Raw genomic sequence first — 23,935 nt, forward strand, 5'->3', positions numbered from 1 at the left:
GCAATGGCTCTGCTTGCAGACGGTCGCAAATCTCAAGAAACACTCCCTGTAAAAGGCATACTGCAGTCTAATGAACGATCAGATTTTATCACGAAATTTACATGCCCCTAAAATTTAATATTGTAGAGAGAATATTGGCAAATATATGATCTTGAAATGGTACTTATCTCATATTTTCTACAGTTTAAAAAGTTTCTGTGGGATCCAACACAAAGAGGGGCAGAATGAGACCTGTAAGCCAGGGATGTCTGTGATTCTATACTTATGTTGATGAGGTTTTTCTCTTTGGCTCAGAGTCTTTCAGATAAATTGTGACACAATCACAGGAGCAACGAAAAGATCAGTGTGTTTGAATTTTACCATATCGCGAAATAAATCAGTGAAATTTTTATCTACGGATGACTCTTGTGCTTCCGTGAGCTTATGTTGATGCGAATGTTCATATCAGAAGCGCCCATATTGATTATGATGATTATTATGAGCTGATGATGTTGCATATTACTAGGGCCATGTATTTTTTCACGAAAAAAAATTCTTAACGCTCATTAGATTGCAATGAGGTATGCCCGCGCCAGCGGCTTCTTCCTTGGAACTGACGGCCGTCTGCAAAAGAAGACATTGCCTTAATCGGCCGAACCATTCAGGACGCGTTTGCTTCCTTACGGGACGGGGTGGGTATGATTCGATTGTCAGCATTACACATGTACCCTGTTATAAACACAGTACATTCACAGAATTTTCATTGAAAAATCAACCTAAAATAAACAAAGAGTTCATTCGGGATTTTAAATAACTGAATCTTCGTAGAAAAATACGCCGTATTTTGATTTCCGAGTTGTATATATTGATCTAAAGATAAATACACACGTGAACTAAAAAAGAGTGTTCTAAAAGTTTTTGAAAGGTGTGTTAATATAATGACGAATATTTTCTCGGAATATGTCTAAAGAAAACAAACTCAGTGTCCGTTAATTTACGAAGACCCCTCGATAATTTGTAACCAGTGTTCTTTGTACATTGAAAATGAGAATTTTTTAGCAGCGTACCAGAATGAAACCCAACCAATCACGAATAGTAGACAATGCTAAAAAGTTTTAAACATCTTTTCGCGGAAAATGCGTGGCCCTACTTACTACTGAGCATAGTGCCAGAGGGCAGTCGCAACGCACCGGAGGGTGCCATGGTACACTGTACAAAATTTTCACCTTCAATTTAAGAAGAACACTGGTTACGAATTATCCAGTGATCATCGCAAATTTAACGTCCATCTTCGTTAATTTACTGACACTTGAGATCACATTCTTTTTTACATGAATCCAAAAGAACACTCTTGGTATATTAACAAACTTCCAAAAACATAATAAGTTTACCGTTCTTTTTGTCCACGCATTAGTTTACCTTTGTTTATAACGAAACATACAACTCGGAAAACAAAATACAGCTTAGTTTCTAAGAATTCTAAGAATCGTTAATTTGATGTTAGTTTTTCGTTGAAAAGTCCGTAAATATACTGTGTTTTATGACAGTGTAGAGTGATTATTTGGTTGTTTTTCACTCTCTTCGGAGGCGAAGGAACAACACAGCACCCAGTCGTGGACTCGGAAAGGTAATTTTCACAAGTAAAAAAAAAAAAATTACCTACCCGACCGGGAATCGAATACGGAACCTTTGTCTCCCCAGCCAGAAGCTCCAACCTCTGAACCAACAGGCTGGATTTGACTCGTTGGATGGAATGACCATGTGCAGAGAATGAGTAGAGAGAGAGAGAGAGTGCCTAGGAAACTGATGGAGTTTAAATACACAGGAAGATAGAAGGAACAGATAGTTAAAGGAGTTCAGGGAAGAGGAGACCTATGGGATGGAGTGAAGGAGGAGGAATGGTGGAGGGAAGGAGGAAGATGGAGGCATTTTACTTTGCTGACACCTAAAGTCCGCTCGCAATTCAACAGCACTACTGACGTCGATTCAAATGGCCAGACCGATAACAGTGCCATCTATTCGGTAGTTAGTACTTTGCCTGTACCTTTATGATGATTTCTGCTATTGGCTTGCAGTTCATCTGCGAAGAAGAATTATCGAATCTCAGGCAGTTAAGTTCATAGGTCTCTCAAGTCATCAGCTAGTAACAGCCAATGGAAGCATGAGATTGGCTCTGGTTTAAAAAACCGCCTGTTTAACAATATCCGTTTATTACATCAAGAACTTGTACTGGATAAGCTATAATTCTTAGAAAGCATTTTGCATTGGAAAATTACTGTGGAAAATTCCGTTGTGCCAACCTCCAAAAGTACGTCCAGATCTTATCATGCTCGTGAAAAAAGAAAAGTTACGAATCGTAACAGGTTGTCTCCCTGCACTTATTTGTTAGCGCGAAAGAAGCATTATTGTTACCGTTCATCTTGGAAGTAAGTTTTAGAATAATAAAAACTTATCAAAAGTAGAGCAGTGCCGAAAGCCACTAGTGAAATTTTCTTTGTACTGCACGGTTTTAGGGATAAAATGTGTTAGTCAACCTTGGTGCTATTTTTTTTTAAAACAAAGTTAGCATCAGGGACTAGATAAACACGGCAGGGCGATAATCCAGCGCCCAGGCAGGGTGTCTTGTTCTTGTGATAGGGAGGTGAAATACTCGGTCACGGCGGTGCCTGTACTCTACATATCGACCTTGGCTATCACAGGAGCGTAGCGCCTAGCGGCCCAGCTATGCATTCCCTGTTGTTATACACGCGCTCGTTATCACAACTGAGTCCGCTACACTCACTGCCAGTCCGCCTCATAAACAGCTTTGCCAATTCCCTGAAACTCCACATGCGCAATGCACGGAGCTTTGGCAGATTCACCTGGATTCAGGCTAGAATTTGAAATTGATATGTTTTGCTCTACCGATGTTTGCGTTTTTCATTGGTTGATTTATATGAGATAAATTGTTTGTTCATTTTAGTCGGCACTACCTAATTGCCTACTTATCTCCGCCAGGATGATGGAATTAATCGTGACGGTGTATTGAAGTGAAACTTGCTACAATTTTCGAGCGTTACGAAAATTCCATTCTCATGAGGGTAATAGTTAGGGTACGTGGTGGGGGATCTTACAGGGGAGGAGAGTGCGTAAGCGGCGACGCCACTCCAACGCATGCACTAGCGGTCGAAAGGGGAGAAGAGTAGAAATGACGAAGCAGTGATGCTACGGAATTCTTGTAAACGCTACTTGTGTTAGTATACTACGGAGTTTTCGTAACGGCTTACGGAAGGACTCTACTAATTTGTTTTCCTTTATGTTATTTAAAGTATCTACAATTTATTTATTCGTGTGGAAAAGAGTAATTGATTTATGCAATTAATTTCTTAGCTTAAGTATTATTCATTTTTATGTGAATAGTGTGATTTGAAAATGCAAATCTGTATCTAAACTTTAATAAGCGAGAAGTGTGTGCGTGGACTACAAGCACACATATTTTTTTTTTCTTTGAGTGAGCAGTGCGATGAGTTGAAAGCGCGCGGCGCGGGCAGACGAGGTTGGCAGCCCTGCAGCGCGCGCAAGGCCGCGCGCAGCTTCCCACTCGAGGAATGCTGCACCGCGCGGACACAGCGCCGCGTCAGCGCCTGCTCGTGCGACCGTCCACTCGCCTCGTCCGGCGCGGAAAACTGCGTTGCAGGGCGTCTGGGAAGAACACAAACAAAACAAAAAAAACACGCGAGAGAGTATTTCGGTACTCGCCTGAGAGGTGTAGCATCCAACCTCGGTAACGAGCAAATTCATGTGTTCTTAAACACACGTAGGTACTATACGAAACTCGGACACAAAATTCAACTCATAATTCTTTAAAATAATGCCGAGCTTGATAATTATATACGCAAATCGCAATAGTTTCCGCACCCGCCACTATAATTCGTTGCCGGAGCAGCTACGTCGACTATCGAATCCTTCTATTTTTGCAGAGGGAAATTTTAAACTGTATAATGAAACGGTTCTGATAAAAGCGGAAAATACTTGATAAATTACGAAACCCAGGTTTCAGCTGTGATTTTCAATAAGCAGTTAATACTTTAAGGTTTATATTTGGCTTAGTGATCTTTGGTTCGCGCCATCCGCCACAGATGGCAGCGCCATGTTTACACGTTCCCGTTCCAAGTGACTTCCGTTCCATTCACGAAATTACCCCTACCAAATGCCGTATACCGAGAGCTAAAATTTTACACATCAAAAAACATGTTGCGAAAGAAGGTACTGAATGTGAATTGGTCAAAATAATTAGAATATCAGGCAAATATAACTGGAGTATTAATGCCATATCCTTTACAGAGACTCGTTACAGTACGATATGCTGACAGATACAGAAGAATACGCTCGTTATTGACATGAGACTGGGTTTGGCTTCAGTATGACAGCACACAAACCAGACACGAACACTACGTCAGCAGTCCTCTAGTACGGTGCAATGTCTCCCTGATGGCCAGTACTGCCACACACCTGCGTGGCATGGACTCGGTGACATGACCAGTGAGCTGTTGGGTGATAATTTGCCTTAATAGCATTTTCCAGCTCTGCACTAGTTGTGGCGGATATAGTCCAGATGCAATGCATCGTCTACGGGACTTCAATTTCCAGGGTATTAGACGCGCTTGTATAGCTCATACCTCTGCTGAAAACACATCTTGTCTGATCGCCTAGTTTTGTGTGTTGGATCCGCTAATTATTTTGACCAGTGTGTTTACAATCTTTTTTCACGCGAAAAAAAGTAAGGGAAAAAAGTAGCTATTTCAAACTAAGTTGGTTGCCTGCTTTTAATAAATTTCGCGTTTTAACGTCGGCAAAATGAAGATATTTTTAATGGTTTTCCGATGTTTTATTTTGAAAACTTCCAACTGATTATCTACGCAGCATCTCAAGGCGTGTGCACTAATCTTACTCACACGCTTTAAAACGATTTAAAAAAATGATGAGGTGTTGCTATTTCATGGGCACGACCGTGTGTTGTACGTGAATACGTGTACGAAATAGGTAATATGTTCTATGAAAAATATAAAATACGTTTTATTACTTATGTTATATTCATGTTTGAACACTAAGAAGTCACGTACAGGCCGACATTTTGATTATATGTATATTTTATTTTTGCACCATATATATTCAATGTAAATATTTTACACTAATGTTTTATATATGCAGTCGATATATTTTGACGAGAAACGTTTTGAAACTGAAACGAACGTCGTAACTTCTCCGAGTCAAAAGTTTTACTAAATGGAAATCTCGAAACGCAGCAAAATGACCTCAAAATGGCGGCGCTCCCCCCTCCACCACGCGCGATGCGTCACAGTCCTCACTTAGCGTAGCGAATCCTTTGATCCTTTAGCTATCCAGTGGTGTAATTAAATTTTGGATGGAGATAATAGATATGTAGCTGCAACACCAAACTGTATCCCCCGATTTTGTTATAGTTCGTTCCCACTATGTAAGCAATTTTAAAGACGTATTCACGTCCAAATTTTAAGGTTCAACCGCCTAAAGTCCCGTAGTTGCACGCGGTGCGACAGAGATACTTCCCGCCAGCTCACCACGTAAGGGCGACTGCGCATTTGACGCTCGCTCGGCGTCGCCCTTAGCGCCTCTTTCACCATGTCGAAATGACGACACTGACCCTGGGCCGGGCTACCGTGTGCAGCGACAGACGTTGTGATTGAAAATTCCACGGTCGTCGGTGTGGGAGGCGTTGCAGTCATCTGCCCGTTTACGTTCGAGTTTGCGTTACTTAGCCGTGTGCGATTTTGTGTGGGAATGTTTCTTCAACTGGAAACCTGAGCCAATCAGGAAGTCGTTCTGTGCTAGAGAATATAAATGACTAAATTTTGTATCATATTTAAGAGATGGGCCAGTAAAATCCTTAAATCCTCTAACACCATCAAATCCTTATTATTCGAAACATTGGATGTTCGAAGGAAAAGATTATAAAAAAAAATTAATGGAAATGTAGTAAATTAAAAAAAAAATTCAACACTCATAAAAACTGAAGTTTACTAGGTCAATATTTTTCATACCTGTCCTATTACTATTTCCCAAGATATTTTACTTTTAACAAGATGTGTAGATCTTGGAAACTTAGTTTGTGAAACAATTATTTAAAGGGTAGAATGTTTTAACACCATAGTTAATATCTTTAATTTATTGTACATTTTTTTATTTTAGATCATTGACACTTTTATTTGGATTCGAGGTGTATATTTGAGGTACTCTCTGGGATATTTATTCGAGATTCGGATTCGAGAAAATTAGTATTTGAACCATCACTTATATACAATATTTATGTGCGTGTGAATAGATAAATAAATAAATATAGTCGTGAAAATTGCGGTATCAAATCTCTAAAGCACCGTACTGACCTCTTAGTGTCTTTTCCTTTATTTCTGCATCACGCGGAAGTCTCATGAGAGCCAGTTTAGAGCCTAGCACTTAGAGACGATGCCGAATTATTCTCACATCAGTGATTGTCGCTTCAAGACATTTATGTAACTTTATTTCAGTGGCGAAAAGTCACAAAGAGTTTGAATATTTTGACAGCTAATAACTTTTTTTAAAATTTATTATCATATTATTAATGCAGAAAAAAGGCTGATTCCTCCCTAAATATTCTAAACATACCTAATTTGTATCGAATATCAAGGCCTCGTGGTCACCAGAAGAAACGAATTGGGGAAACAACATTTACATTGAATGTATATGACTTTTGGCATAAAGTAATTGCTAAGGGATCTTTGCGCATTTGGACATCTAATTTAAAAACGAATTTTCGTTTGGATATCAAAAACTACATCAGATAAAACAAAATAAAAGTCCCTGAATAGTGATTTTTTCTAAGGCAGGTTCTGAACTAACTCCGCGGCACACGAACGTAAAAGTTGCTTAGGGGCTGCAGGGAACATTTTAAACTCCTTCAAAGATACGTGCAGCGACAAGATGTATTGTATACATAGTAATAGTGTTGATCCTGCCTAGTTTCTGACGCTATCCCCTTTGGCGTGATCTACACGGTCGTGCACTGCAGTGGTACTGGCTGCATACCCAGCAGGCGTTTCTGCAACTATTTGAAATTAAATAAACGTAGAGTTTTTAATGAAAAGGGCAAAACTTCCTAATGTGTCAACACCGAGGCCACCATCATTGTAATGACCGTACATTCTCATTTTAAATCAATACAAAATTTAGTCAAACATAATAAATTATACCTGTGAGCGATAACGAATTAATTACTTTTTTTTTGCAATGAAACATAATGATATTAGTTTAACAATATGCATTACTATTTTTACAACCTTATTCAAAACAAATTACTATAGGAGATTTTTTCATGCCACGGAGTTTCCAATATTATGCAAAAAAAGTTTTTAATTTTATTTGTAAGGACGCATAAAAATAATGTATGCCATATCAGTTTTGTTAAACATTTTGTCTTTTATTTGTTTTTTTTTTTAGATAAATCTATGTTGACGAGTATGCACAATTAATTAACAGACATTATTTATACCTATCTTTGGTACTTGTGTGCGGTGCATGCTGACATGACCCCCTCCTTTTTTTTCTCCTTTTCCCATTTAACCGCCGTGATGGATTCAGTCCCGCCGGAAGTTGCCGCACCAGCAGGCGTAAAACCACCGGCCCGACCTACACTTCCGGTACACGCGGTCGTGCCGGACAAGGCCGTGACACACCGCTTGCACGAATGCATTAACATGCGTTCCGTTATGCCACGGGTGTGTGTTTGCGTCGGGTGTCGGGGCGGCTATGATGCGCTAGTTTTCTTTTAAACCGCTCACGCTACGTTACGTGTTTTTATCCATAATTTGAATTAGATTCATAATATGACTAAGAATTAATTTTTTAATTTTTTCATCCAGATGATATTTTTTATTTTTTGGTTTAAAAATTTAATGGCCGACGTATATTTAAACGCTGGCATTATTTAAATCATGTATTTATGTGGGGTATACATTTTTAAATTAATGTTTAGTTGGTATATATGACTTTTGTCGTAAAAGTACTTATATTTTAGTGTTCCATTAAAAATATTTTTCCAATTTTATTTATTAACTATAAATAAGTTTATAAGCTCTTCTTAATATAACTCTAACATTGACTCACTGACAGACAACGCATTTATTAAACCGGTGGGTGTATAAGCATGAAATTTTGTACAGGAGTTTTTTTTTATATAACATAACTGAGCACTAAGAAAGGATTTTCGAAAATTCATCCCCTAAGAGGATTAAATAGGGGATGTATGGTTTGTATGGTAGTTTGTAATTTTTGAAGATATGAAATATGAAAATTCGTGTTTAGGATTCTGTTTATAAATAAAAGTCAGATGTATCAGCATTTTTGATAATTCATCAAAATTTATAGACAAATACTTTCCCATTAGACAGACGACTAGTTAAAAAATACAATTATTTTGAATATTTATAAATGTATTTCTAAAATAAACATTTATACTAAGAAATAAAGTTTCAAACAAACAGGTAATTAATACGAATACGAGTTCTCGGTTCATGCTAGAGTTAAAATACAAACCGGCCCTTAAAGTTTTTATACATTAAAATGAACACTTGTTTGGTGAATATTATAATATTAAAACATTCGCTTTTAGTTATAGTATGAATACAATTCAAATCGTGAGTAAAATACACCATTATGGAAGAAAAATAACTAAGGAAACTTTGCCCTTAAAATCAAAACTGTTCTCCCAGTAGCATCCACGGGCGTCTCTGAAATCGCACTGCCTTGTCAACTAAACGTACGCTTGGCTGCCGCGTGAGTTGCTGCAGTGGTAACACGCTGAGCTCGCAATCGGGAAAAGCCGGCCTCGAATAATGGCCCAGGTATCCTTATTTCTGTTTCCCATGGGTTCCCCGGAGTCACTTCAGGCAGATGAAGACATGGTTGCCCACCATAGTCCATGGTGGATTCCTTGCTCGATCTTCCTGCCTTGTGTTTGGTTGAGTGGTCCGCCTGGCCAGGGGCGTGACTGCGATAGTGGTAGTACTTCCAGCGCCGTATCACCTCTAAGCGCGGTCTTCTCGTCGTGCGCAGTTCTACTACGGAATATGAGCTGCAACCGTTACATTCCGTGGCTGGGAAATTAAAATTTAGTAATATTGCAAGAATCTCTGTTAGATGTTTTATGTCTAAAAATTATTCTGAAAACATGCCATTCAGCCCTTTTTACTCTTCTAAAAATACATTTCATTATGAAACAGAACTATTCATCCGCTCCTAACGTGTACTTAATTGTTTTTTATGAACAAACACCACTCGGATATCTTAAAGCAGTTTTTAGATCGTGTTGATTTTTTTCCAGAAGCTCTGCGCACCGTGTGTGTGTGCCTGGGTGAGGATCTACACATTACTTAGAAGCGCACAACTAAGGACGATCATAATTTAGAATTCTAAAAAAAATCTTAGAACTGTCGTAAGTTAAAACGAACGTAACTTGGAAACACATAACGTCGAAACACACATCTTAGAAACGTCGTAACTTAGAAAATCATAACCAAGAACAGGCATAACTTAGAAACTCGAAACTTAGAAACATAACCCCTAAAACATAACTTAGAAACTCGTAACTTTGAACAGGCCAAATTAGAAAATTATCTCTTGTGTGTTTCTAAGTTGGGTGTTTCAAAGTAATGACAGCACCTCTGCCGGTTGGAGAAATAACTCTTGAAATAAAGCTGAGTTTATTTTTAAGCAAACCAATTCAGGTACGGTTTTATTCAAAACTATTTACTTTTATTACCGTACCTAACCGAACCTAAGGCACACCCGATCACACGAGTGAAGCTGGAACTGCGACCAGCGCCCCCGCAGCTGCGCAGTCGAGGCTCAGCCGCGCTCACACTGCGCCGTGGTGTCTCCTCGGGCGGGAGTGACCAGCGCAGCGTGGTCCGGGCCCCGCCATCTTGGGAAGGCTACCGCGGGAGCTGTTGTCAAACTATTTCCTTTAACACTACAAGTGATATTTATACAAGTTGTATTAGAGCCCGGGAAATTACGCGGATTCATTTCGTAATAGGATGAAATATATATATATATATATATATATATATATATATATATATGCTGCTTGTACTAGTGGTTCACTGTTAATCTGAAGGAATATTGGCTAATTAGTAGAGACCTGAAAAATTCGCGGATTCATTTCGTTCTATTAATCTGGATTAATGGGGGCCAATTAGAGACCCTCGCTCAAAGAAGTGTCGAATCACAGACACTCAGTCGAGACGACTCACAAGTCAGCAGCCAATGAACAGGTGGCATTTGCCCGAGTGTGTAGAGTGTAGTAGAGTCTATCCTGGAGGTCAATGAACCCGCGAATTTTTCCGGTCTCTACCAATTAGACTCTCGATCAAAGAAGTATGGTATCACGAACTACTCAGTTGAAACGCCTCACAAGTCCGCAGCCAATTAACAGGCGAGGTTCGCCCGAGTGTGCAGAGGATCGTGGAGTCTACCCTGTAGGTCATTGGACCCGCGAATTATTCCGGTATAACTCACAAAATGATACTGATCATTTTACCCAATTAATTCTGTACAGATACTCTTGCAAGGGCTTATCCCGAAGGCGGGAAGAGGGGAGAGAAAGCAGAAAAAAATGTTAAATTATATGTTTTAGACTTAGTAATTAAAAATAATCAATTTTTCATTAGAAAACACAAAAATATTTATTTTAAACAAACAAAAACATATTCTTCTCTTAAAATTTAATCGTTCTTTTCTTACAAAATATGTAGAACTAAAAAATATATATATATTATTTCAAATAAACAAAACCGTTATTCTTCTCTTAAACTTTTATACAAATTTTTTAACATTAATTTACGTTTAGTGTTTTAAATAATCAACTTCTTGATAAAAACAAAAAAAAATTATTTAAATGAAAATTACAGTTATACTATTTTTTTTTCTTATTTTTAAATTTTCAACAATCCAGGATTTTCAAACTGATCATTACATCTGCATTCGCGAGTATCGGCAACATTCGCGACTGCCTGAGAACCGACAGTGGTCGCGTCACCAGCGTGCAGGAGGCGGGGCGGGACGGACAGTGGACGGACGGCGCGCTATTATTGGCTGCAGTTGACACCGGCGGGTGACCGCGTGGTATCGTCCACACGTGCGGACTCAGGGAGACGAGGCGCCAGCGAGGCCGGCTCGTCGTCCTGCGACCTGCCTGCGGGACCGTCGAGCTCCCTTGCGAGCGCCAGTCGAACCGAGACACGTGTTCTGCGTTGTTGCGTGTGGACTGCTTTGGTGCATCGGTATAGCGATGATTTAAAACACCTACCTACTGCATTCAGACGAGGAATGTCAAAGGGCAATTGGGTTTAGAGACCTGCAAAATTCGCGGATTCATTCGGCGATAGGCCAGAATTCAAACACATATACCTCTTAGATAATTTTGCTATTGGCTTACTGTTCGTCTGGACGAATCTCAACCAGTTATAAACCCTCGACCAAAGAAGGATCGAATCACAGACAAACCAGCTGAGACGACTTACAAGTCGGCAGCCAACGAACTTGCGTTATTTGCCCGAGTGTACAGGGGTATGTGCAGTCTATCCTGAAGGCCATCGAAACCGCGAATTTTGCAGGTCTCTAGCAATTGGGTTTAGAGTCTAATAGAGGATAGCTCTATAATATCCTAGCATCAAGAGATGTGACTACAAAAAAATATTTTACAGATTAATTGTTGCATTATATATTAGGCCTATATTATCGGGTATCATAATAGTATTTTTTTAAAAAAATTCAAATCATTGGAGGGTTAAACCCCCTTTTCCTAATAAATTTATATAATGATCAAAAAAGTTTATTTTCAAGAGAAAAGAAAGTTATTTTCGTTGTTAAATTGTTGGTACTACGTGCAGGGGCGTAAATTGGTATGATTCGCAAGGGGGTTACGAATAAATTAGCAAGTGTGGTCGGGGTGGGGGTTGGGGGCGCCTGCGCTACCCGAGAATTCTACGCGTGGGTTTTATCAGACCCAATTTATCTCTGGACAAGGTGCTTGTATGTTGTATACTGCCCGTGTGTTGACTTTTATGCATGCATTAGGTAGAAGACTTTTAAAATACACAGGAAGTTTTCCATAAAACATAGTTTTGACGTTTACGTTTATCAACCAACCCCTTTTTACAGTCACGATTTTGGAAGCGTAGCGGGCTCCCTCAGTGAAGGGCTACTTAATTCAAGGTGGGTGGGCCCCTCGGTGAAGGTATGCTTAATTCCAGAGGGCGGGCCTCCCCCTAACCCACACCCCCGGGATCTACGCCCATGGCCACATGTATTAAACAGACAGATTGCTCCTACACAAAAGTCTTGGAACTACCCGGTATTAGTCTCTAGTGTATTTGGTTTAAATTGGCAAATAGTCCGTTAAATTATAACCTCAACAATGTTCTGCGCAGCTTGTGCGCGCGATTTACATCGCATCCGCCGGGGAAGTCACGTGCCAAGAGACGCACACATCTGGTGTCGGGTTTCAAACTGCACCACGGACCTCCTTCACGAGTACCACGACTTTACCACTGCTTTACTACACGCAGAAAAAATAAAGCCTTTATGTTGTGGAACCACGTTTCTAAGTGTACTTTAAGATCGCTAAGTCTGTTCGAATGTTTTTCGTTGTTTTTTATACCTCCGGCACTCCCGTCAAACCATCACGATAATGATGGCACCTTCTACATGCAACGCTTTAATTCACTTGAATTAATGTAACATTGGCATAGATGGGCAGATAGTTTATTTTGAAGATTATACTGCAATTGTATTTTCTTCTGATAATTAGCCTTATGTATTTTAAACTGTTTGTAATGAACTTAAAATAATTAAAGATTATTTTTATGTTTTTTATTTCTCTAAATATAAATAAAACCAATCATATTCTCTACCAACATTTCCGGTCAGCCTATCGAACATAAACTTAAATTTAAGGTATGTAACGAAATAAGCGTTAACTTTGAAAACTGTAGTGTCTTAGAGAGAGTACAGGATGTAAAATACTTAGGTACAGTGTTCGACTCTTATTTAAAATGGGACAAAAATCTTTCTTATCTTAATAACAAAATTTAAAAAAATTGTGTATAAATTCGTAGAACTAAGATCGGTATTATCTCTTTGAGAAATTAGAATGATTTAATTTGCTATTTTTCAGTCTGTTCCAACACTCTACAGTATGACATTCTGGCTTAGGGATGAATGAACTAAACGCCAATAAGGCCTAAACCACTTATTACAATTCAAAACCTTATTCTACGAGTCATTAAAAAAAACCATACGTATACCCAACCAAAGGACTTTTAAAACTTTTAAGAGCTTTTGATATTAAAATACTATGTATTATAGCTGCAATAACGGGTGTATATCGAAGGTGAAATCAGTGAAATTATGTAGCTCATAATTTTCCAACACGGCACAGATAGTACATATTTTTATTTATTTCTCTATTTCATAAAACAATTTCACAGAACTCTTCAGAGTTTTTGTTTCCATAAATTGTAGTTATTTTTTCTGAAAATTTAAACTCAAAAAATTATTTTCAAATACAATTTTTTGTCAATCTATGGCTGGATAGTTTAAGTGATGACGAGATTTCTTTAATATTTAAGTAGGGTTTTATATATTATTGTAACTTATATGCCTGTACTTTTACCTTTAAATATTAATTTTTGACTTTATATATAGTTTTATTCAGAAACTATGTTATAATTTGTCTTGTATTTAAAATAATTTCTCTTTTTAACTTTAAACTTTATGAAACTAATTTTATATGTCTTAAGTTATTTTTATTTATTTGTACATTTTTATAATTTTTATAATGTTTAAATTAGTCAAAATATCGCACGTAGATTAAAGTGACTGTATGCACCAACAACAAGCTTGCATTTGTGACTGCTCAATTTTTCCTGTTTAATTAAGTGAATTGTAGTTCGAAGTGTAAAAATAAGAAGCTAAATAAATGTATTACACATAATAATGGCAAAACCTGTGAATTAACGAGTTTGCTTGCGTGTGTTCGCAGGTTGTTGATTTGTCCGGATCGTGTGCGGAGACCGAGAAGAGAGAAACGCCAGGTCGTCGTAGGATGGTAGAATCTGAACTGGGACAAAAAGAAAACGTTGGTAAGTGGTTCCAACCAGGCTCGTTATTTTAAAAGAGATCCTCTCATTGGCCCACAGTTCACGCCAGTTGGTGCTGCGCGCCAATAGCAAACCCCGTCACTGAACAAGTGCCGAATCACGAATAACACATTCGAGACCAGGGACGTAACTAGACATGTTTCCACCCGGGGCAAGAACACATATCCCCCCCCCCCTTTTTTTTCAAACCAACCAAACCAAAACCTTTCCCGACAACACCTCATATCACCACCATATATTAATTTCACTATTCCAAACATATTTGAGATTTAACTAATTAGTAAAAAAAATATTTCATTTTTTAGTACATATATATATATATATATACACACACATTTCTAAAATTTACGAAATTTAAGGGCCTTTCATCTCTCCCCCCCCCCCCCTTTCCCGGGCACAATTTTCACCATGACCTGATTTGAAACACTCCATATTGGAAAAGCACTGATTTTTAAAACTTTCACAATGTTGTATTTTTAACCTTTCCTCGAGCATAATTCCCACCATGTCCCGACCTCATGGATATACAAAAAGCATGGTTATTCCCCATAGCTCGAAATTAGGTTTTATTCACACTCTGACCCTTCCACTCCCCCTTAACTTTAAAGTTTTAAGTTACCAAAATAGTGTATTGTTAGAGGTTTTTTATATCTATACAAAGTTTTTAACACATTCGGACATCGAAAATTGGGTAAAAATTGAATGGAAAGATTTTATTACATATTCCATTCATTCATGCATACAGGTCAAGCTAATATAAGCGCGGTAAAAAGGTAAATTACAGTTTTTTAGAATAATTTACAGAATAATTTTCAGAATAATCATAAAATATGCCAGAAATAATTTTTTTCTAATTTTATTGGTTTATTTATTCGGAGGTGCCTTCTGAAATATACTTACAAATTTAATAATTATTTTAATTATTTGTATAAAGAAATATTTGGAACATGTGGATATGGAAGATAAACCATTATCCAGCTATGGAAAAACAGGAAATTAACTTTTAGAGAGCAACCATAAGTAGCTATTTACAAACAGCGTATATAACATGTTGCAATATATATATGGCAACAGAACCTCGTGCTATTAACTGTAAAAAAAAACCTTAAGAATAGTATTCAAACAAAATAAATCAAGGAAATTAATTTCTCCAACATAGTGGAAAAGAATTGCCTTACGTCTAGTTGCAAGTAACTTTAAGTAGAAGTAAGTTCAGCTAATACGTAGACCCTAGTTTTAATTTATTTTTTTCGATAGCCAATTGAGCGTTGAGCTGCTAATGCTGAAATACGCCAGAGCTCATTACAACAGTCTAACAAGTTTGTGTTTATGTTTCAGTTCGTAATGTAAAAGGGAGAGTGAACGGAGAGACAGAGGATATTGAGCTCAAAGGTAATTATAGTATTTTATTGCTTGAAGTATAACACTTTTCGTCTAACTGCCAAGGGCTGGTTTCACGAACAATTATTAACAATGTCATTTAAAGAACCAATACTTCTCAATCATCTGCCATTAACAATTCGCCACGAACCACTAATACCTCTATTTTCGCAGTTCTGTAGAGTTGTCCGGATGAAGCATTTTTATTGGGCTAGTGAAACAGCAAATAAGCGAGTGACATGAATATACAAATAGAATGTTTCGAAGAGGGGGGGAGAAGGGGGAGGAACTGCATGCCGAAATATATTTTAATAACCTCTAGTTAATGAAACATGCACCATCTTATCGTGACACGTGTCGGGCTCCGGAACATCTTACAAAGTGGTGTAAGACAAGATTTTTTTTTTTTTTTTTTTTTTTTTTTTTTTTTTTTTTTTTTTTTTTAGTTTTGAGTTTTCTATGCCAGGTGTAAATTTAAAATTTTTTTACGAATATATGCCAAGCCTGGTTTTCACTGTACCTCTGTCATGGAGAAACCGTAAGACTGAACAAGAAAGAAGAATACACAAAACGCACAGAACGCAAACCAATATCAGCCGATTTAAAATGTTAAACTAGGGCTCATAAGCCTCCTTAATATCCTTAAAAAGTCCTTAATTTATCTTAAATTGATAAAGGCCTCTTAAAAATGCATAAATTTCACCAAGAAAAATTAAAGACTCCTTAATAATGACTGATGTATTGCAAGTAATTGGATAAATGCGGGTATTTTAATGTTTTTTTTTGTTTCCGACTTGGCAGCAAAAAACGCTTTGCGCATGCCCAGTGCAGATGGTAAAATTCGAGCCACGTGATCAGATTTTATGTACAAAAATAATTTTAATTTGTTTATCATAGTTTGTATCTCACCTTTAAACTAAAAGAGATGTGTGTTACTGTCATACTTTGAACTTTTAAAGTAAAAATATAATTAGTGAACATAGTAAATGGTTGGGGTATACAATTCAGATACACTGCTTGGGTTACAATGTTCCAGAGTTAATTCTGGACGATAGGGATGTATCTGTAGAAATTGAACCAACCAACTAAATAATTTTATTGTGCATTAACTATTTAACATTTTTATTTGCTTGAAGTTCATTTGTGATATTACAAATGGTTTTCTACCGCATGATAGTGATGAGGGGTCCTTAAAATCTCCTTAATTTTTGATTGCTCAAGAGGTACGAACCATATAAACACATATTCAGCACAGGTGATTCCGTGGAAAGAATTAGTAGGGGGGAAAAATCACGTCACAGACGAACAGTAGCCTGACAACGACGAGACGGTTGTGACAAGAACAGAAGATACAGACAAACGACAACCTTTGGACAAAACAGCGACGCACAGTCGAACCCAGGCTGTGTTGTTGGTGTGTTGTCCAGATTATAAGTTTTGTATCATCGCTGGTTTCATCTGTTTGTTGCTGTTTTGTGCTAAGTTAGTGGTTTGTATTTTTTGTTCTTGTTACAAATGTCTCATCGTTGTCAGCCCGCTGTGCGTATGTGCCGTGATATATTTTTTTCCGATGGATTTCTTCCACGGAATTCTCTGGGCTGTCTATGTGTTTAACATTTGAAATCAGCTGATTTTGACTTTCTTTCTGTGTTGCGTATTCATCTTTCTTGTTCATCCTTGTGGTTTCTCTATGAAACTCAGTGGAAACCCAACAATGGCGTATGTCCATAAAAATGTTTTAAATCAATCTTCCCCGTTGAAAGAATCATTCAAAGAATATACCACATATTAAATCGAGTTTTTCGGAGGTGAAATATGTAACTAACTCAAAGCCGTAATTTTTTTTACTTACACCACTATGCTTTGGAACTAGTCCCTTCCCACGTCATTGTTTGTTCGCAGTATTTCGAGGAAACAAACAATGTGCTCTCTTTGTGCAGCCGTTATCCACAAAGATCCGGAGAAGCTCGATCCAGAAAAGGGCAGCAAGCCAGAACATTGTGAGAAGGCGGCCTTTGAAAAGGCGATCGAACTAACAGGTAAGTCTAACCATCGACGAAATTGACCTTTCGCTCCGTAACAAATATAGTCATGATAGTCATGTAATTTACACCCTTCGAACTCAAAAGAGTTCACATTCAAAATACGAGGGAGCACGACAACGTATGACGTCATGCTACGTGTGGGTTTTCCGTTCAAGGAAGTAAAATACAAAAAAAAGTTCACGAAAAGGTTTTTTTTTTTTTTCGCTTGTGGTTAATTGTGCTGTAAGGTCGAAGGCGAAGATATCACCGACGTTGCAGTCACCATCACCAGGGAGCTGTTGCTTACTCAATAGTTACTCAGATGGTATTCAGTAGCTACTCAGCAGGTAACTGCTCCATGATGATGGGGATTGTAACGTCGACCGAAACGTCGGTGGTATCTTCGCCTTCGACGCGAATACGGCCCAGAAGCCAAGCAACTGCCATAATATAATAACCAAAACAAAATTTTAAAAATACTTAAACTAATAAATAGAACGTCTAGCTAAAATCAATAAATTACAAATTTAGAAAAGAAAACTCAACAAAATAAGAGAGTAAGAAATAACATCATAACCAAAAAATAAATATATATCTACCTGCATTCTTATCATAGGTTACGGAAAGTTCCACTACATCCTGCTGTTCGTGTGCGGCTTCGTGTCGACCAGCGAAGAGATGGACGTGATCTCCATGTCTTTCATCCTACCCTCAGCCCAGTGCGACCTGGATCTCAACACTCAGAAGAAGGGGTGGCTCAACAGCATCATATTCATCGGTGAGCAGTTTCCGTCGCACAGTGCTGCAGTGCTTGGTTGCATTCGTGTGCGGTTTATATTATTGCATTCGTGCTTAAGGCTTCCGCCTGGTCAGGGGTGTATCTACGTCGGTGAGGCGGGATGATAAGCGCGACGCTCGCTGGTGCTTCTAGCGCGGTGTCGCCTCGGAACTTGCGCGCAGTCTTCTCGTCGTGCGTAGGACAACTATGTATGAGATTTGAGCGGTGACCGTAACTTTATATTTCGTAAAAATAATGCAAGTCCCTTAAATGCTTTCACAAATCTGTACCGATTGTTACATGGCTAAAAATTACTCTAAAAACACTCTTTTTAGCCGTTTTAACTCTTAAAAAATACACTTTAAAAACTTAATGCCGAAACCAAACTACTTCACGGCCCTCGGCGAATTCTTAAATGCTTTTCGTTAAAAAACAACACTCTGATATATTGAGCAGTTTTTAAATCGCGTGGTTTCAACTGAAGCTTTGGATAACTTGTGCGTGCCAGGGTAGGCGGGAGCCTTAATTTATCACTTAAAAATATTACGTACTTTAGTGCTATAGTGGTAGATAGAGTGCTTGGTCCGTAAGGTTATACCTTTGCTTATACGAAAGGTATGAAATTTTAGTAATTTATTCTTTAGAAAACTGGACAATTTTTTTTTATATATTTAAACACTATATTATATTTAAATTTGTTGATCACATAAATGCATAATGGTATGTTGTCAAAGAATACAAAATTGTTTTTATTTTCTTTATTGAGACTGATAAGTATATTGAACTTCATTTTCAAAGAGAATGTCACCTTCTAAATAGTCACGTAAAAATATTAATTATTCGACAAAGCTGTAGGGGGAAAATATTGAAAAATGATTATTTTCCTACCAGAGGTGAAGGGTTTTCCTAGATTTTTCTATCGCATACAATATTTCTTTGCTGCAAATACTCGTACAGAGAGAGTTTTATTTAGATGAAATATTCGAGGAAAATCCTGAATAAAGGCACATTACTGGTAAAAATGTGTGGGTTTTACAGAGTTTTGAAGGTATTTTAAAATGCTGGGACCCCACAATGCCCTTACAACATTTGTGTGTCGAAATGGTAGTTTTTATTCATTTGCAGAATTTTTTTTTTTTTTTTAATCCCTCCAGATTATCCAGTTCAGCTAGACTCGCGGGAAGAGAAAGTCTAAGTTGCCAGTGTCACGATGTCTGAGCAGTGGCGTGGCCAGGATTTTGCTCTGGGAGTAGGGGGGGGGGGTCAGGCAGTAGGCTAGGGCCTTTCCGGGGGGCCTGGGGGGTATGGAATACCCCCCAGCTAGGTGGGGGGTCCGGGGGTCCTCCCCCGGGAAAATTTTGAAAAATACGTGTTCAATATTGCTGATTTAGGCTATCTAAAAATACTGGCCGTAACTTCATAAAAGTCAGTTTTATGAAGTCTAAATATTAATTTTTTTCATTTTATGAATTTAATATTAAAATATTTTTAGCCCTGGGGGGGGGGGGGTGTCCGGTCCCGCTCGTCCCCCTCCTAGGCACCCCCCTGTGTCTGAGCAACTAGTAAAAGGAGTTGTCCACATCTCCAGGTCGTGAGCATCGTGATTGTTTCACACGTGTGAACTGACGCCTGTGTTGCAGGCATGATGGCCGGGGCGTATCTGTGGGGCTCTGTGGCCGACTCCCTCGGCCGGAAGAAGGTGCTCATCGCCATCTCCATCATGAACGCCTTGTGCATCGTAGCGTCCAGCTTCAGCCAGAGCTACGAGCTGTTCATGTTCTTCAGATTCCTCAACGGGGCAGCGTGAGTACCACCGTCCACTGCACGAGGAACAACACCGGAGATTTAGTGGCTTCAGGGTCTTTACCTGATGTCCCAGCACGTACTGTCTCGTAGCCTTTACCAAAAAAAAAATTATTTTTTTTGAAGTGAATCTTCTTCGGGCGCAGTGAGAGTAAAATTTCAAGGACATAATTTTAGTTCGGCGTTTTCGTGAAACATTACTGCGAAACGTTTTTGACGCGAAAAGGACAGAGAATAGGTACTTGACCAGAGTTGCTGGGCTCATTTTCGTTCTACTTTTTGTGCAATTATTCATACCACGCAAAAAAAAAAAAAAATAGAGCCGAGAGCGATAGATGAACTAAAGAATAAGACAGGGAGTGTGCGCACGCGCTTGTTTCAGAAAATATATGTAGGCATCCTATACATTCAACTGTGAATGTCTTGAATTTTATATTTGCTACCAGCCCGCTCGTGTTCCTCCTTGTTCAACCAGCAGCGTAGAGAGCGCTATTGAGACAGTCCCTTCATTTCCTGCATATATAGCGCTAACTGTTATGAATTTAATGTTTCGTTCAGGGTTTTCGCGTGTTCCAAGTCACATAATTGTTTGAAAAAACAGTAACACGCACAGTTTTTCTTTGTGGTGTGAATATTTACACAGTGAGTAATATGTATTGTTAATGATCATTATTGACTAATAATTATTGTTGTCCTAGCAGTAATTCTGAAGTGAGTGTTAATTTTGTTAATTCATGTTTATTAATTAATTTTATATTAATAAAATATATAATAAATACAAAGAAAGGTTATGATTCTTAAATACTTTAAAAATAAAGCCAAAAATCACGCGCTGTGTTATTTTTTAGAAAATTGTCTCCTCTCTTCTCTCTCTCTCTCTCTCTCTCTCTCTCTCTCGCTCTTTGCCATTTTACCCCTAACGAGTCGAGGTTTGAATTGCCAAAGAAGTTTCACTTCTATCACGTGAACTGAGTTACAAGCGCGGCAGACGTTGCCGTGAGCAGTTTCCCCTACCCATTGATTCCAAGTTTGTTTTACTCGAAGTCTCTTTTTGAACTTTTAACTCTCGGGGATGCCCTTGCCCGTTTTTTTACTTGCCGGAAACAGTATGGCGGGCGGTCGTGGAGGCCATACGCCCTCAGGTCACTCAGTTGCTCCTCCTCTCTGGGAAGAGTTGTGAGGGCAAGTCATCTGCAATCGTCTACTTCTGTATCGCTCATAACGACAATTAGGACAATGAATACTTCATTAATTTATCCCGTTATTTTTAACAATAATGATCCTGTATTTAAACACGTACAACATAATTTTACTAAGCCTCCATAATTTGTGGCACAATGCTAGGGTTTTGCCAAAGCACTTTCACCTTCAGATGAATCTTAATTCACACTTGTATTCTTCGAGACATGTGCTTCACCGTTACGAGAGTCTGAACAACTAGGACGTGCAGCTCCTGGGGAGCAGCAGACACGACGAGCAAAGAGGGTCGGTGGTGTCGCAGGCTCGGAGGAAGCGGGCCCGTGATCTGGTCGTACTTCGCCGAGTTCCAGCCCAAGTCGAAGCGCGGTTCCATGCTGAGCTTCATGGCGGCCTTCTGGACGCTCGGCAACCTCTTCGTGGCGTGTGAGTGCTCCCGACGAACAACAGTTTGGTTTTATTTCATAGAATGCTATTCGTTATTTCACTTAAATCATTATTTTGCATGTACCCCATTGCTAGTTCAAGTTGCATGTCATAGACTGTGGCGTCCACAGACTTTGCGAGGTCCTGGGCAACACCCTCTAGATTCCGGGCCTGCTTTCAAGCGCGTGACGTCATCAGGAGTAGTCCAGCAGCGCGCCCATTACATAGCGTTACAGTCACTTTTTACCTTTTCATCTTAGCTCCCAGTATACGGCATTTAGTAGGAGTAATTTCGTGAATAGAAAGAAAGTCGCATGGAACGGAAAGTGGCGGATGGCGATAGCCAAAGTTCACAAAGACTAAGTCAAACGTTATAGTATCAACTGTTTAATGAATTTGAACAATATGGGAAGTATTTTAATAAAATTCCTCGTCGAAAATTGCTCCAAAGCCTGGGTTTAGTATTTTTTCCATAATACTTTTCTCGTTTTGCCACTTTATTATACAGGTAGTCTCAAATTTCAGTCTGCTAAGCAACGTCAACGTAGCTACTTCGGCAACGAATTCTGGCGGCGGGTGCGGAAACTATGTGTGATTCGCGTCCTGAAATGTAGTTGGAAACACAATTTACATATATTTATCACGCGTCGTCATTATTTAAAAAAAAAAACTCTACGTTAAATTTCGTATATTTGCAACATGAGAACACATTAATTTGCTCATTACAGAGGTTAGATGTTACATATCACTGGCAAGTACTGAAAGACTCGCTCGCAATTTTTTTACAATGAACTTATCCTTCTGCCTCACTGTGCAGACAGCACATATTACATCACAGTAGTCTGCCAATTATAAGTAAACTAATTTAGTGAAGTGATTTAACACCTGGATGACAAATGCAGTAATTTATCGAAGAGGAAATCATTGACACTAATCATCTCATCTTGTTTAGGATGGTTTCAGATCTACATCATAACACTTATAAATCAAATATTGATATATTCTTTTTTCCTGATAAATATGAATTATTAACGTAAACGGAGACGGATCTCCCGGGACATTTCACTATCCCATCTGCTGCTTCCACAATGAACGGAAACGTAACAAATGGCAATCAACGAGAGTGCATTTCAAGATAACAAAATATTAATTTAAATAAAAATATTTATGTTTCAAAATCTAAGTACGGGCAGAATTTGTATATATAATAAAAATAAACGACAAAGGAATAAAGAACACTATTTCAAACAAATTTTAACGTATTTAGAACTTAAACAAATAAGGCTACCACCGCAGCCAAGTACTCGGCTTCTATTGGTCGCACGGAGCAACGTAAACGGAAGAGCTCAGCATTGCCGTGCTATTGTGGAAACACTGTTCCGTGAGATACTCTCCGTTAACGTGATCCGTCTTCGTTTCCGTGCCATTGCAGAACAGTAGGTAACGTAAATGCAAGGCGATGAACCTGAAGCGGGACGTGAGGACGTGAGTGAGAGAGAGAGAGCTCGGCGGACTGTTGGCAGGCCTGGCGTGGCTGATCATCCCGCACGAGATCGGCGTGACCAAGGGCGCGTTCCTGTACAACTCGTGGCGCATCTTCCTGCTGATGTGCTCGGTGCCGAGCTTCATGGTGGCGGTGCTGCTGTTCTTCCTGCCCGAGAGCCCCAAGTTCCTGCTGTCGCGCGGTGAGCACGACGCCGCCCTCGCCATCTTCAAGGACATCTACCAGTCCAACACGGGCAAGGACCGCGACACCTACCCGGTGAGTGGGCGGCGTTGCGCGCTCTACCTGCCGGCAGCAATAGGGCTGATGGCCGTTTCACTCCTCTCGAGTCGTCTGCTGGTTGTGTTTGTCGCGACCAACTTCTCGTGGTGTTCAGTGTATTGCGATCTTATGTATCACGTTACAAATGACAATCGTATGTTTATCCCTCATGAAATTTTTGAATAAAGTATTTTTGTTCACATGTATTCATTTGATTACTACAGGTTATGTGTGGAGTATATTCGTATTGGCGATCTTACAGTGTATATATGTATATGTATGTGTATGTATATATATATATACACACACACACACACACACACATACACAACGTGATTTGATCAAGCTCTCAATATTAACTATTGCCTAA

General features: G+C 38.9%; 1 protein-coding gene across 2 annotated transcripts in view; it reads left to right on the forward strand.

The window, feature by feature from the left end:
• LOC134535339 (synaptic vesicle glycoprotein 2B) overlaps positions 1-23,935 on the forward strand; it is a 108,838-nt gene that overhangs the window by 74,911 nt on the left and 9,992 nt on the right. For both annotated transcript variants that reach the window (XM_063374420.1, XM_063374413.1), the window contains exons 2-8: positions 14,075-14,174; positions 15,531-15,584; positions 17,513-17,611; positions 18,213-18,374; positions 20,015-20,177; positions 21,679-21,800; positions 23,324-23,562. In XM_063374420.1, coding sequence (XP_063230490.1) covers positions 14,138-14,174; positions 15,531-15,584; positions 17,513-17,611; positions 18,213-18,374; positions 20,015-20,177; positions 21,679-21,800; positions 23,324-23,562 — 876 coding nt within the window. In that variant the 5' untranslated portion in view covers positions 14,075-14,137. The remainder of the gene's footprint in view (positions 1-14,074; positions 14,175-15,530; positions 15,585-17,512; positions 17,612-18,212; positions 18,375-20,014; positions 20,178-21,678; positions 21,801-23,323; positions 23,563-23,935) is intronic.

Source organism: Bacillus rossius, chromosome 1 (genome assembly GCF_032445375.1).
Source record: "Bacillus rossius redtenbacheri isolate Brsri chromosome 1, Brsri_v3, whole genome shotgun sequence".
In the NCBI taxonomy this organism is placed as follows: domain Eukaryota; kingdom Metazoa; phylum Arthropoda; class Insecta; order Phasmatodea; family Bacillidae; genus Bacillus; species Bacillus rossius.